The sequence below is a fragment of the Petaurus breviceps genome, unplaced genomic scaffold, assembly GCF_028583685.1.
Source record: "Petaurus breviceps papuanus isolate PSGF00001 unplaced genomic scaffold, PetGlider_PUasm1.0 208, whole genome shotgun sequence".
NCBI classification, from domain to species: domain Eukaryota; kingdom Metazoa; phylum Chordata; class Mammalia; order Diprotodontia; family Petauridae; genus Petaurus; species Petaurus breviceps.
The window spans coordinates 21,120,587-21,133,459 of NW_027185852.1; the positions used below are offsets into that span (position 1 = coordinate 21,120,587).

The following is a 12,873-nucleotide window of genomic DNA, read 5'->3' on the forward strand; positions in this document are numbered from 1 at the left end:
GGGGGTAGCTTGCAGAGGTTGAGCCATGAAGGAAACTCGGGATCAGAAGGGACAGCTGTGGAGAGAGAAACCTTCCCGGCCTGCCCTGCAAGGAGGGGAGATGAAAGATGGGCTTTATGGAGTGGCCGCCTCAGGAGGGCCTTTGGCTGCAGTGCCGGACGGGAGTTAGGTATCAGAAGTCTGGAAAGGTAGGTCGGAGGAAGGTTGGGAAGGGCTTTAAATGCCAAACAGAGGTCCTTTCCAACTCTGAAATTCTGTGATTCTGAAACTTTTAGAAATCATCTCCTCCAACCTACTTGTTTTTACAGAAGAGGAAACTGAGGCCCCAAAAGGTTAAATGACTTGACTTGTCCAAGGTCAGCCCAGGTAGTAAGTATCAAATTGGGGTTTGAGCCGAGGTCATCTGACTCCTGAGCCCGTGCTGCCCCCTTCCTCATTCCCAACGCTGCTTCTAATAGAGATCATACTGTCTCCCGTCCTGTGCATGTCTTGTTTGGGCAAGAGAACATTAGGAAATGCATGGACATTTGTGGTCCCAGGTGGGGATGCCATCCTTGCTGGTGTCAGGCAGAGTCGATGGCATTGCTACCATTGCTGACCCTTTCACCACATTCCTCTCCCAGCCTAGTCCAGGCCTGATTCTTCCTGCTTCTCTGGGCAGACAAGGCCTTGACCATCCCTCCTTCCTGATCATTTAAAAATCGTCATGCATGTGTGTTGTGGGTCTGTGTCCTCACATGGCTGCATGCTTCCTTCCCCCTCATCACCTCAGGTCCCCCGGCTCATCACTTGGAGAAGCATGAGCAAATGCATCATTTGGGCTTACATAGGCAGGGGCTCACTGGCTATGTATCCATCAGCATATAATGGTTCTTTTAAAAATGCTATTTTTTTCAGGTTCTTAAGATTCATAATTTTCTTTTTTTTTTTTTTAAAGTAATCAGGGTTAAGTAACTTGCTCTCAAGGTTACACGGCCAGGTGTTTCTGGGTGGGTGCTAAGTGTCTGAGCCCAGATTCTATCCCCAGGTCGTCCCGACACTGGGGCCGGTGCTCTTACTCGCTGTGCTACCTGGCCGCCCCAAGATTCATAATTTTCTAGGAATAAGAAGGAACATATTTTGATACCAAATTTGCATGTGAAACAGTCCCATTTTGATTCGTATCAAATCCTTGTATCTTAAATGTTTTTTAACCAAGTAGTGTGGCTTAGTTTATATTTGGAAAATTTGGAACTGAGTTTTGCCTTTGAAAAAACACTTTTGGTCTTAATTGTAATTATTTCTGGTTATCCGGTAATTCATGGGTCACTCCTGTTTCATGGTTTTCTTTCTGAAGAGAAATCTTATCAAACACATTATTAAGACTTCAGTAATATTTCATAAGTGAAATCCTCTTATTTAAAACAAACAGCTCAATGGTTTTTTATTTCCTTACTTAAGAGAAAAGTAGAGGAGCAGGCCAGCCTTCTTTGCAGAGGGGAGCATAGTTCCCTCTCTGATCTGCAAAAACCTCTTTCCTTCCTACCCAGGCTCCCATGTCCCTGTGGTTTTTTGTATTTAAAATTTCCTCTTGGCTTCTGTGGGGTTTTTTGTTAGGATTGTAAATTGCTTTGCAAACCTTCAAGTGTTATTATTGCAGGAGAAATGTGCACAGTTAAAAAGCATGTGTCCATGGAGTCAGTATCACATACACACACACACACACACACACGTCTCACACTGGATTTAGTGAGTCCTGCATGTAGAAAGCATGGCCTTTCTCTTCACGCTAAGCTCTAAAATGTGTTCTCTTTTCCTGCAGTTACTGACTTCCAGTGCAGTTCACAAGTGGGGCACAGAAATCCACGAGGGCATCTACAACATGCTGATGCTGTTGGTTGATCTGGCTGCAGAGCGGGTCAAGCAAGACCCGGTTCCCATCGGTCTCCTGGGCGTGCTCACAATGGTACTGTATCTCAGCCGGTGGTTCTTCAGCTTTGATTCTTAAATACCTTCTGATTGAATCAAACTAAGCAGAGAGTGAAAGCTCTCTAGGTCTCTCTACGGAGTCAGATTTCAGAGACTAGAAGCAGTGGGAGTAAACAAGGCATTGAAGATGACCAGAAAGTCAGCAGTAAAGCCTGTAGCGCCGGGTGTCCAAAACTCTGAGCACACAGAGGCAAAGAGGACTTTTTGGGTGTCCCTGAGATTAGGTAGGATCAGCTCCATGATTAGAGAATTCAAAAGGAATCAGAGAGAAGGCGAGGGGAGCCACAGGGCATCGTGATGGTGGTGGTGGTGATGGCTGCTTGTCCTTCCTTCTGGAGGACACCCATGGTACCGGGGAGTTGATGTCGTGACCTGCAAGGGAATTGGATGTAAGTGAGGGAGGGCTGTGCAAGTTATCAGCTTCACTCTCTCCATCTGGGCCCAGTGGCAAGGTCCAGATCAGGGCAACAGGAGACAGCCCCCGATGCAGTGGGGGCCTTGGCCTCTGTGAGCCAACATCTTTCCCAGGTCTGTTTGACTGAAGTAGCACCCATTCAGTGATTAAGGCTGGGTAAGAAATGAGGCAGAGAATGGCCTCTTACCTAGCCAAAAAGAAATCAGTCTGGGAGGGGAAGATGGAGGTTTTTAGCCAAAACAGAGACTGGTTGCTATTTGCACACTCTGAGTCAGTCAGGGCCAAACAAAGACCAGGTGTGGCCTGGGCTGGGACCTTTTGTTGGCCAATCTATGAGAACCAGTGTGATCTGGGTTTAAGGTATAGTCCTTAAGAGAAAAAATAATCTAGCCCATAAAGGGAGCATGAGGGAGAAACTGGGGGAAAGATCTCTCCAAGTCCAGTCAGTGCCAACTTTGGACCTGTAGGCATGGTCTCTGTCTCTTCTGCCCCCATTGGAGCATGTCATGCTTCCTTGATCATACCCAAGGCAGACCCCACCAGCAAGGCAAAGGGTCCAGTTCTTCATTTAAGACAAAGCTGTTTCCTGCTGTGGTCATTATTGGCCCTTTGTGGACATGGGACTGCACCATCTTGGAGCCCATAATGTAGGAGGGGGGAAGAAAAGCAAGATGGCAGTTGGGCTGGCACCTAGCTTTTGTGAGAGCTTCTTTCATCGGGTTTGGGGAAAGGGGAAAGAAGGTCCCATGGCCACCCCAGATTCTATAGGGGAGATCAAGGGTAAAATGAAGAAGATAGAAAGGAACCTAGCATTCAAGCAGTAGTGATGAAAACGATTTACTGTTGGTAAATTGGAGAATTAAGCACAGGAAGGGGTCAGTGGAGGTACAAATTGCTGGCAGCCCCTGGGCCAATGTATCTAAAGGGGTCAGTCCTATTAAGACTAGGACCCATCAGAGCAGGACAGACTCCCAGCACAGCTCACCAGCCTGGCCTTTGGGTTGGTGAACTCAGGAGCTTGGTGGGTGACGCTGCCCATGAACCAGCAAACCACCCTTTTCATCCCGGCCTTGTGGTGGCTGATGCACCCTGAAGGCAGATTCTGTGTGGCCTGTATTTGAAGCCTCTCCTGTGTTGTAGGAGCCAAGCTAGGATGCTGGTGGCACGTGCAGAGCGTAGATTAGTGGAATTCAGAGTGCCTCAAACACTTAGCAGCTGGGGGACCTGGGGCAAGTCACCAAACTCTCCTTAGACTCAGTTTCCTCATCAGTACAGCGTGGGTAATAATAGCACTTACTTCCCAAGGTTAGTGGTCACACACACACACACACACACACACACACACACTGACAGTTTGATAGTGACACTTGGGCTCATAGTGGCAGCAGGGAGGGAGGCCGGCTCCTATCTCTCCCTCCCACTCCCATATGATATTTCCTATCCGGAGTCTGGTTCCCTCACTCTTTTTTTTTTTTTTAAACAATAGTAGAAACCAGACTTTGGATCCTCTTGGCTTCTGCTCTTCCTACCTACACAGGAAGATAGAAAAGATTAAAGACATTTACATGAGTTTGTATTCCTCATGTTTTTGTTGTAGCCAGAAAATAAATTCCCTATCTTTTCTTGCAGTAATTACACTAATGTAGGCCTTCTAGGGAAATAGTTTTAACCTCTTCTCTAAATCCAACATGTGCTGCCATAGAAATAAGCAGTAGTCATGTTTCTGTGTTTTCTTTATATCCAGGCTTTCAATCCTGATAATGAATACCATTTTAAAAACCGGATGAAAGTATCTCAAAGAAATTGGGCTGAGATTTTTGGAGAAGGAAATATGTTTGCCATCTCACCTGTATCTGCTTTCCAAAAGGTAGGCTGAGGTCTTTCTCATCTCATTATAGACAATTGCAGTGGAAGATAGGAAATTTTCTATATTGCAAACACTTAGTAAAACATAAGAATTCAATTTTTCTTCCCCTTCTTCTTGAGTGACATTGTGTGTGAAGAATTTTACAGTGTCTGAAATCTCATGTGATTATTTGATTGCCAGATATGAGGCTGGTGGCGTCTAGATTGAGTCTGATCTGATTTAACTGGTGGAATCAAAGAACTGTGATGGTCACCTGAGTCTGGTTCAGAGGGCTGAATCCTACCCAGTGCTAGCCTCTTTTAAGCTCAACAATCTTAATGCATTTTTATTTTTAAAACTTAATAATATTAAAATTGTTTTTAGTTTGTAGGCTGTACCAAAAGAGGCACTGGCCTGGATTTGGCCCTCATGATTGTTCCTAGCAAAGTGACGCTATTTGTTTCTGATGGAGTTGGAATTATTAAATAAGTAATCCATGTTTCATTTAAGTACTTTCCTCACCCTCCCACTGTGAGGCTTTAAAACAAGATCTCTTGATGCTTTACACTATTACTCCTTACTCTGGACCTGGTCTCTGTCTCTCTCTCTCTCTCTCTCACACACACATACTCGCATGTTTGCTTCTAATACAGTTATCCCTTCCGCATTGCAACTTTCCCCATTCTGATTTTCATATATTGCAGCTTGGCATAGGAAATTGAATGGGAATTTTAGGGGAGTTTTGCGGAAGCTGCCGATGACACAGAAAAAGTTTAGAAACTCAGAAATACATAAAATACATGTATAGTGTTATAGAATATCTAACCAAATTTTACAGTAAGGTACTGTAAACACCCCATAAAAGAAACAAAATCAGACTTCTTCTCTGCTGCAAGGGGAGGGCCAAAAAATTTTGTGCAGGTTTTCCAGATTGCAAGGAAAGGCAGTAATCCTATTTTGTTATCAGTGCATAAGCACAGAAGCATTTACTCTGAGGATGCATCAGTGCTGTGTTAGAAATAACACTGATGGGGTGGCTCGATGGCACAGTGACTGGAGCACCGGCCCTGGAGTCAGGAGGACCTGAGTTCAAATCCGGCGTCAGACACTTAACACTTACTACCTGTGTGACCTTGGGCAAGTAACTTAACCCCAACAAAAAGCAAAAAAGAAATAGCGCTGATTCTGGAGTCCTGAGTGCTGGCTCTTTCACCCACAGAATCACTGTAGAAGTTCTGGAGTGATGTAGACCCTTCTCTCCTAGCAGCAGGGCATCCCTTCTGTAGTTGTCTTTACCAATCTCCGTGCTTTTGGAGGGATCAGAGAAAATAAATGCATGTAAGGTGGTTTGCAGACCATTAAGCTATGTAGAAATGCCATCTATGATCATTTCAGACCCAGGGCTGTTTTTTAGTAAAGTCTGTACAATGTGGAAGAAATGGCAGGCTCACAAGCTTAACAGTCTAATAAAAGCAAAGATACACAAGAAAATACACATTACACTGTGGGTAAACATTTGGAACAGTTTAGCATTTTGTTGTTTTTGTTTTTGATGCTTACATTTGTTTGAGTAGAATATTTTGGCTTCATAGGAAGTCGTTTTTACTTAGCAAAACTACAGTACACAACTGGGGGGGAGGGGGGACAGACCTACTAGAAGGCAGCCACCATTTTAGCTCCTATGAATGTGGGATAAGAATCCCTTCCATTGAACAAGAAAGGCTTCAGAAAAATGGCCTGTTTTCTCCCCCACATAAGCAGCACAGTGAATTGGAAGGATCTGCTGATGCTGGAGTGCAGAGGCCTGGTTTTAGTTTGAGGTCTGCGGCTTCCCTGGGGCCTGACTTTGTGCTCTCAGTTAATAGCTCTCTGGGCCCTTTGCCCTCATCTGTAAAATCAGGGGCAGAGCTCTGGGCTAGGAGTCAGGAAGTCAGACCTGAATTCAGATTTGGCCTCTTGACACTTACTAGCTGTGTGACCCTGGGTAAGTCACTCAACCTCCATTTGCCTTAATCCTCTGGAGAAGGAAATGGCAAACGTAAGAAAACCCCGTGGGGTCCTGAAGAGTTGGGCACTCTGGAACAGGAGTAACTAGAGTGCAGACTCCATTCTCTTCTCTTTTTTGAAATCTAGAACCGCGTTCCCCCCTCAGCCTCTCTGAAAGGGAATTCCTTACCTTTCCCCTGTTACCCTCCCTGGAGGGCAGCACCTTCGCCGGACCTTCGGGCTCACAGCCTTGTTCAGATTCCCTGTGGTCTCTCACCCTCGATACAAGCTGTTGCCAAGGCCTGTTGACTTTCAGCATCTCTCGCTACGTCCTCATTTTCCTGAGGCTGCCATGTCTGTGCAGACCCTCACCACCTTGTACCTGGATGACTGCAGCAGCTTTGGCAGTTCCCCCTGCCCTGCTCTTGTCCGTCCTCCATCCTCCATCTGCCTGTGTCACTCCCCTACTCAGCCCGCTGCAGTTTATCCATTATACTTTTACTGCCATTGTTCTCATTATAATGTCCTGTCGCCTCCAGGATCAGATTCACAACCTAGCCCCCCTCCTCCCTTCCCAGCCTTCATACGCCTCCTTCCCCACCACACATCCTTCAGTCCAGTGACCTGGCCTCCTGGCTGCTCGGCAGACAAGACTCCCCCTCTCTCTGCTCTCACTGCTGATCTCCCTGGCCTCCCTTCAAGCCTCAGCCAAAACAGCCCTCTTAGTTACAGCTCTTGCTCTAGAATTATTTCCTGTTGATCCCTTGTGTATCTTGCTTTGTGTGTATTTGTTTGCATGTTGTCTCTTCCCCCTTAGATTGTAAGCTCCTCGAGGGCGGGGACTGCCTTTTCTCTCCTTTTGTATCCTCATTTTTATATTGGTTCAGTCTCCCCATAAGCAGTTAACATTCTGCAGCAGTTTAGACGCCTTTATTTATGTGAAGAGTATCTTGTCATTGTGTTCCTGGAGTTCCCGTGTGCCTTGGCAGGTGGAATCCCAAGTATCTTACACCGGCTGTAGTTAATCAATGGAGTTTCTCTTTCTACCAGGTTTTGTTGGTTAACATGTAGAAATGCCTGTTCTGCATCTGTTAATAATGATGTGGCTTTTGCTGTTTTGTTGTGGATGTGGCCCGTTATGCTTATGGTGTGACTGGTGTAGGTAGACCCAGCCTGTCCCTGTACCTGACCTTGGTGATAACCTTTGCTAGTATGGTTCTTCAATATTAATTAGGGAAATTGGTCTGTAGTTTTCTCCATTTTGGCATTCCCTGTTTTAGACCATATTTGTGTTGTAGAAAGAATTTGATAGGACTCCTTTTTACCTTTTTTTTTCCCCAAAAAAGTTTTTCTTCTTTAAATGGTAGAATTCTCATTAAGTTCTTCTAGTCTTGGGGTAGTGTTTTATTTTTTTTATTAGGGAGCTCATTTATGGTTTGCTCAGTTTTTCTAACATTGGATTATTTAAATATTCTATTTTATATTCTGTTCATCTTTTAAGCAGATTTCCATTTTTGTGAATATTCATTCATTTCATTTAGTTTATCAGATTTATTGGAATATATTTGGGAAAATGACATCATTGGTTTTATTTTCTCTTTATTGTTTGTGAATTCACTTTTTTCATTTTTAATATTGGTAATTTGGTTTATTTGATTTTTTTTAAATAGCTCCAACTTTTACTTGGAATTTTTTTCTTAATTTTCAACCTTATTATTTTAATTTTTTTATTTTCAAGATTTCTATTTTTCTGTTTAGTTAGGGGTTTTTAAATTTTCCCCCTAGGTTTTTTTTAGTTTCATGCCCAGTTCCTTCATCTATTCTTTCTCTTTTTTGAAGTAAGCATTTCGGGATATAAATTTTCCCCTAAGTCCTGCTTAAATTTTGGCATGTTTTCTCATTTTTATTACCTTCAGTGAAATTGTTGATTGTTTCTATGATTTGTTCTTCAGCCCACTAATTTTTCAGGATAGGTTATTTAGTTCCTTGTTAATTTTTAGTCTATACTTCAGAGACTCTTTATTGAATGTAATTTTTTACTGCATTATGGTCTGTGAAGGACGCTCTTTAACATTTCTGCTTTTCTGCATTTGTGAGGTTTTTATGCCCTGATACACAGTTATTTTTGTGAAGGCTCCATGTACAGTTGAGGAATGGGTATTCTCCTTTCAGCTCCCATTCAGCATTCTCCAGAGGGCTAATATAGCTAGCTTTTCTATAATTCTATTCGGGTCCTTAATTTTTTTTTTTTATCTATTTTGTGGTTAAGTTTATCTTGATCTTAAAGGGGTAAATTAAGATCCCCTACTAGTATAGTTTTGTCTCTGTATTTTCTTGGTTTAACTTTACTGTTCAAAATTCGGATACTATGTATGTTCAGTATTGATTTTAATTCATTCTCTGTGGTTCCTTATTTTACCAAAATTTCATTTCCCTGTTTATCTCTTCAAATTAGGTCTGGTTTTACTTTTACTTTTACTTTGATCATGATTGCAACCCCTGCCTTTTTTTTTTAACTTCATCTAAAATGTAATCGATTCTGCTCCAACCCTGTATTTTAACTCTGTGTGTGACTTTCTGTTTCAAATATGTCTCTTATAAACACACTTGGATTCTGGCTTCTTATCCTTTCTTCTCTCCTTCCTCAGTGAGCCTTTTCAAGCTCTTACACATAAAAGAATTCCCAGCACACTTATTTAAACATGTAGCCACTTAATAAATTGTTAGATCTCTTTTGCTTCTAAGAAGAGTAAATTAAAGTCGGGTCAGTGAACTCTTGGTACTGTTTCATCTAGATGCTGCTTATATGACCTTTTTATATCCTGTCTTCAGTTGAATATTTTCATAATTAACTGGGGGGCTCTTATTAGAAATAATTTTTAAATTGTAAAAATGAGTGGAATACAACTAGAGAATGGTACTTTTGGTGAGGGGTACCACTGACCTTTTAATCCAATAGAAGATAAATGGCATATCTGAATGAGAACTTAGAAAAGTAGATTTAGAAAAGAAGCTTAATCTCAAATTCTGTATATCACTTATCTAGAGAGATTAGACCAAAAAACCTCACGAATACCATCTCCTGGCATTTCTTGTCAGCTGTACTTATGTGATGGCTGAAACCCACAGAAGATTCCGTTCTAATGAACTTTATAGATTTTACAAATGCAGTAACTGATATGCCTGTGTCATCTGCCATGTATGTGACTGGTGCCATCTAGCTGAACCTCTGGCATACATTCAGGAAGAAGATTTTGATAGACAAGGGAGGGGGTGTGTGTGTGTGTGGGGGTGTGTGTATGTGTGTGGGTGTGTGTGTGTGTGTGTGTGTGTGTGTGTGTGTGTCTAATTTAGCTTTTCATTTTCTCACAGGAACCGCATGGATGGCTTGTGGATTTGGTTAATAGGGTAAGTAATTTTCACTGTGGGTTGTTTTGGTTTGTTTGTTTTTTTTTGCAGGGGGTGAGATGGGGGAAGGGAGTCGTTTTTATTTTTAAAACGCAGTGAAGGTCTTTATTCTAAAAAGAGCAGCCTCACAAGAAAATCAGATCTTGATACGTGAAACAGCTGAAGGTGGAGTGCTGTTCCCTCTGGCCTTTCTCCTCTTTTTGTTAATGCTGTAAATCTCCTCTCCGTTTGGATGTGAACAGTTTATGTGAAATTACTGTCAGTTCTAGGACTTGAGCACCTTAATTTATGTATACTCCAGTACATGACTGAATTATATGAATGAATTTAAGAATTAAAAACTTTTCTTGTGCTCAAAACTCTCAAGCCAAATTACTAAAGACCAAATTAATAAACTGTTGGCTTAAAGTCCTGTGCTTCCCAATGCAATATACTAATAATTAACTTGTTCATGTTTTCTTGTTAGTTTGGTGAATTGGGTGGATTTGCAGCAATTCAATCTAAACTTCATTCAGAAGATATAGAACTCGGGGTAAGTTAAGCCATTACGTACACTCCTTTGGAGAACTTCCCTCCATTTAAAGTCAGTAAAGAACTGGTCTATGTGAAGAAACAGTTTCTTGGAGTTTAGGTTTGACTTGAGATGTTCATTTATAAACTAGTTCTGCAAGGTCCACCCAGAAATCTCTTCAAGTGTGTTGGGGGTCCAGGATGTGTTGGGTGATCTGGTGGCATTTTTAGCTTGCTTCCTGCCTTGAGCGTCTGGTGATTACTTTAGAATCTGTTCTCTCATTGGTCACAGCAACCACTGAAGGGTAATGAAGGGTAGAGATTGATCCAGACCCAGAAAGGCTTGGTGCTTTGTTGGAGATCACATAAGGAGTCCATGGCAGGGCTGAGATGCAAACCTGGGTGTTTTGTGTTTTGTGATTGTCACATTTTCATAAACACACATGCATGCACTTATAATACACATCAGTAATCACACGTGGACAGTCAAGACTATCTTAACAGCCACTTGGGTGGCCTTATGGGATCCTGGCTCTTCCTTACCAGAGGTTATCTGTCAGGGCAAGATGCCAGCTTTTCAGACAGGGTTGTAGAAGTCTCCTGTCCCTGTAGGGATCACAGAGTTATCCCTTAAGAGAAAGATTACACATAGGTGGACATGTACAGGTATGCCTGGCGCAGCTCTGGGGACATGGAGCGTTTCAGAAGGCCTTTCAGGGGGTGGGGGGGGGGTGTAAGATGGGAGCTGTAAACAGTTCCTGATAAGAGCAGAAAGGCCCCTGGCTTTAGGCGCAACTTAAAGAGGAGAGGTTTCCCTTTGTTCTTTTGTTAATGCTACAGATTTCCTTCCCATCTGAATCTAAACAGTTTTTTCCAAGTTACTGTCAGCTCTGGGGACTGGGTGAGCGGTCTGGCCATGCCGGTGTGTTTTATATCTGTGCTGGAAAGACTTTCTAAAAGAGGGTTGGGGGGGGGCTTGCTTTTGCTTGCTTGGGTCGTTCATGTCCTGCCTTACAGACAAGTTACCCCAGGGTTCTGAGGGTGCACACTGTAGCGAGTGGGGAGCAAGGCTCACATACTGGGACACTCTGGTGGCCACCATAATCTGTTATTTCTTAGAATTGTTAGTGTCTGATCAGGCCAGAGGTTGCTGATAGGTAGAAAAAGACAAAATCAGGCAACCAATACAATGTGTGAACGTGTGGAGAACAAGGCACCGAGTTTAATGCTGAGGTTATTAACCTGGAGTATTAGATGGACAGGGGTGGGTATTCCTGACGCAGTGAAGACGTAAAGAGATGGGCCTTACAAGCTGGACTTTTATCTGGCGGGTGGTTTGTTAGTGAATAAAGCTGTATGATTTATGTTCAGGTCACAGTTCTAGTTCTGTGTAAATTAATCCCTGTCCTCAAGAAGCTTACATTCTAATGAGTGAGACAGCCCATATGAATTAGATCATACAAGAAAAACACAGAGTGGATGGAAGGTCACCTTAGAAGGGAAGAAATTTGCAGCTGGGAGAGTCAGGAGGGCTTCCTGCAGGAGGTGGCATCGAAACCTCGGAATTCATTTCACTCCTCACATTTCAGCTCCTCATGTGTGAACCAGTGTAGAGGAACTTGGGGCTCCCCTCGAGTTGCTGAATGTGCTGATGAGCTTTCCGTCCTCTGGGCTTGGAGAGTTGAGCTCAGCCGTTCATCCTGCTCCCTTCATGGCTGACAGCTGTCATTTTTGTTTGGTCTGTCATTAATAAGAATTGAAAGGGAGTGACTGTGGTGCCCAGTGAGTTTGTTTCCATGTCTTAACTGGAATTATGTGAGACAAAATGAAAAGCACAGGGCAGTGTCTCTTCCTCCTGGAGGAGAGCCCCGCCTCATCTCTGAGTGTCTGCTGTCCTTCCTTCCAGGCCGTCTCTGCGCTAGTCCAGCCTCTGGGGGTGTGTGCAGAGTACCTCAACTCCTCGGTCGTGCAGGTAAACCCAACACATGGACACCCAGACGAGCCAAGAAAGGACGGCATGCTTAAGAAGGAGGGATGCTAGTCCTGAGAGCGATAAAGCAGCTGCTCTTGGGTTTCTTAGAAGAGTGCTCAATTCAAAGGGCAACTGATCCTAAATCCTATTTATTAATTTGAAAACTAGATCGTTTGGATGTGGTTAATTTGAAGAACTTGTCCCCCTCGTCCCTTTGCATGTGAGTTAATATGAGGAAAGTGAAGCCCGGAGTTTGAATGGCTTTTCCCAAGTTCCACACCTAAGGATGGTGGTGTCTGGCTGTTCCCTGGCATCTCCTCTTCTGTCAGAGGCAGCCGACAGGTTAGGTCTGTTCCTTCCTGATTGAGAGCGTGTGTATATCCCGCTGTGCTGTTCTCTTCACAGCCAATGCTCGATCCGGTCATCCACAAGATGATCAAGTACGTGCAGAGTGTGGAAGAGAAGGACCTGAAGGACAAGGTAAGTCGTGAGACCCTGGGGAGTTTCCCCCTGCGCAGGTGGATGGATGTCAGGGCAGTTGAAACTTAACCCTGGTTTCACAACTGACTGATGTTTACTTTTGAAATGTCATCTCCATGTTCACTCCGATCATGAGACTGAAGATAGATTTCTCAGGAAGTGCTATCTGTGTCTATTCTTTCTGTTTTAAAAAGAACGTGTTGATTTTTCCTATTAGTGAAATTAATCCGGCTCTGTGGTAAGTCTTGAGGCGTTGTTTCGATAGCCAGGTTTATATTATCTGAAGAC

The 12,873-nt window shown here is 43.4% G+C and overlaps 1 protein-coding gene across 1 annotated transcript in view; it reads left to right on the forward strand.

Annotated features, from left to right (window-relative positions):
• Positions 1–12,873, forward strand: part of LOC138165309 (ubiquitin carboxyl-terminal hydrolase 24) — a 151,574-nt gene that overhangs the window by 44,649 nt on the left and 94,052 nt on the right. Inside the window, exons 4-9 of the mRNA XM_069093492.1 lie at positions 1,802–1,945; positions 4,128–4,250; positions 9,588–9,623; positions 10,090–10,155; positions 12,040–12,105; positions 12,511–12,585. Coding sequence (XP_068949593.1) covers positions 1,802–1,945; positions 4,128–4,250; positions 9,588–9,623; positions 10,090–10,155; positions 12,040–12,105; positions 12,511–12,585 — 510 coding nt within the window. The remainder of the gene's footprint in view (positions 1–1,801; positions 1,946–4,127; positions 4,251–9,587; positions 9,624–10,089; positions 10,156–12,039; positions 12,106–12,510; positions 12,586–12,873) is intronic.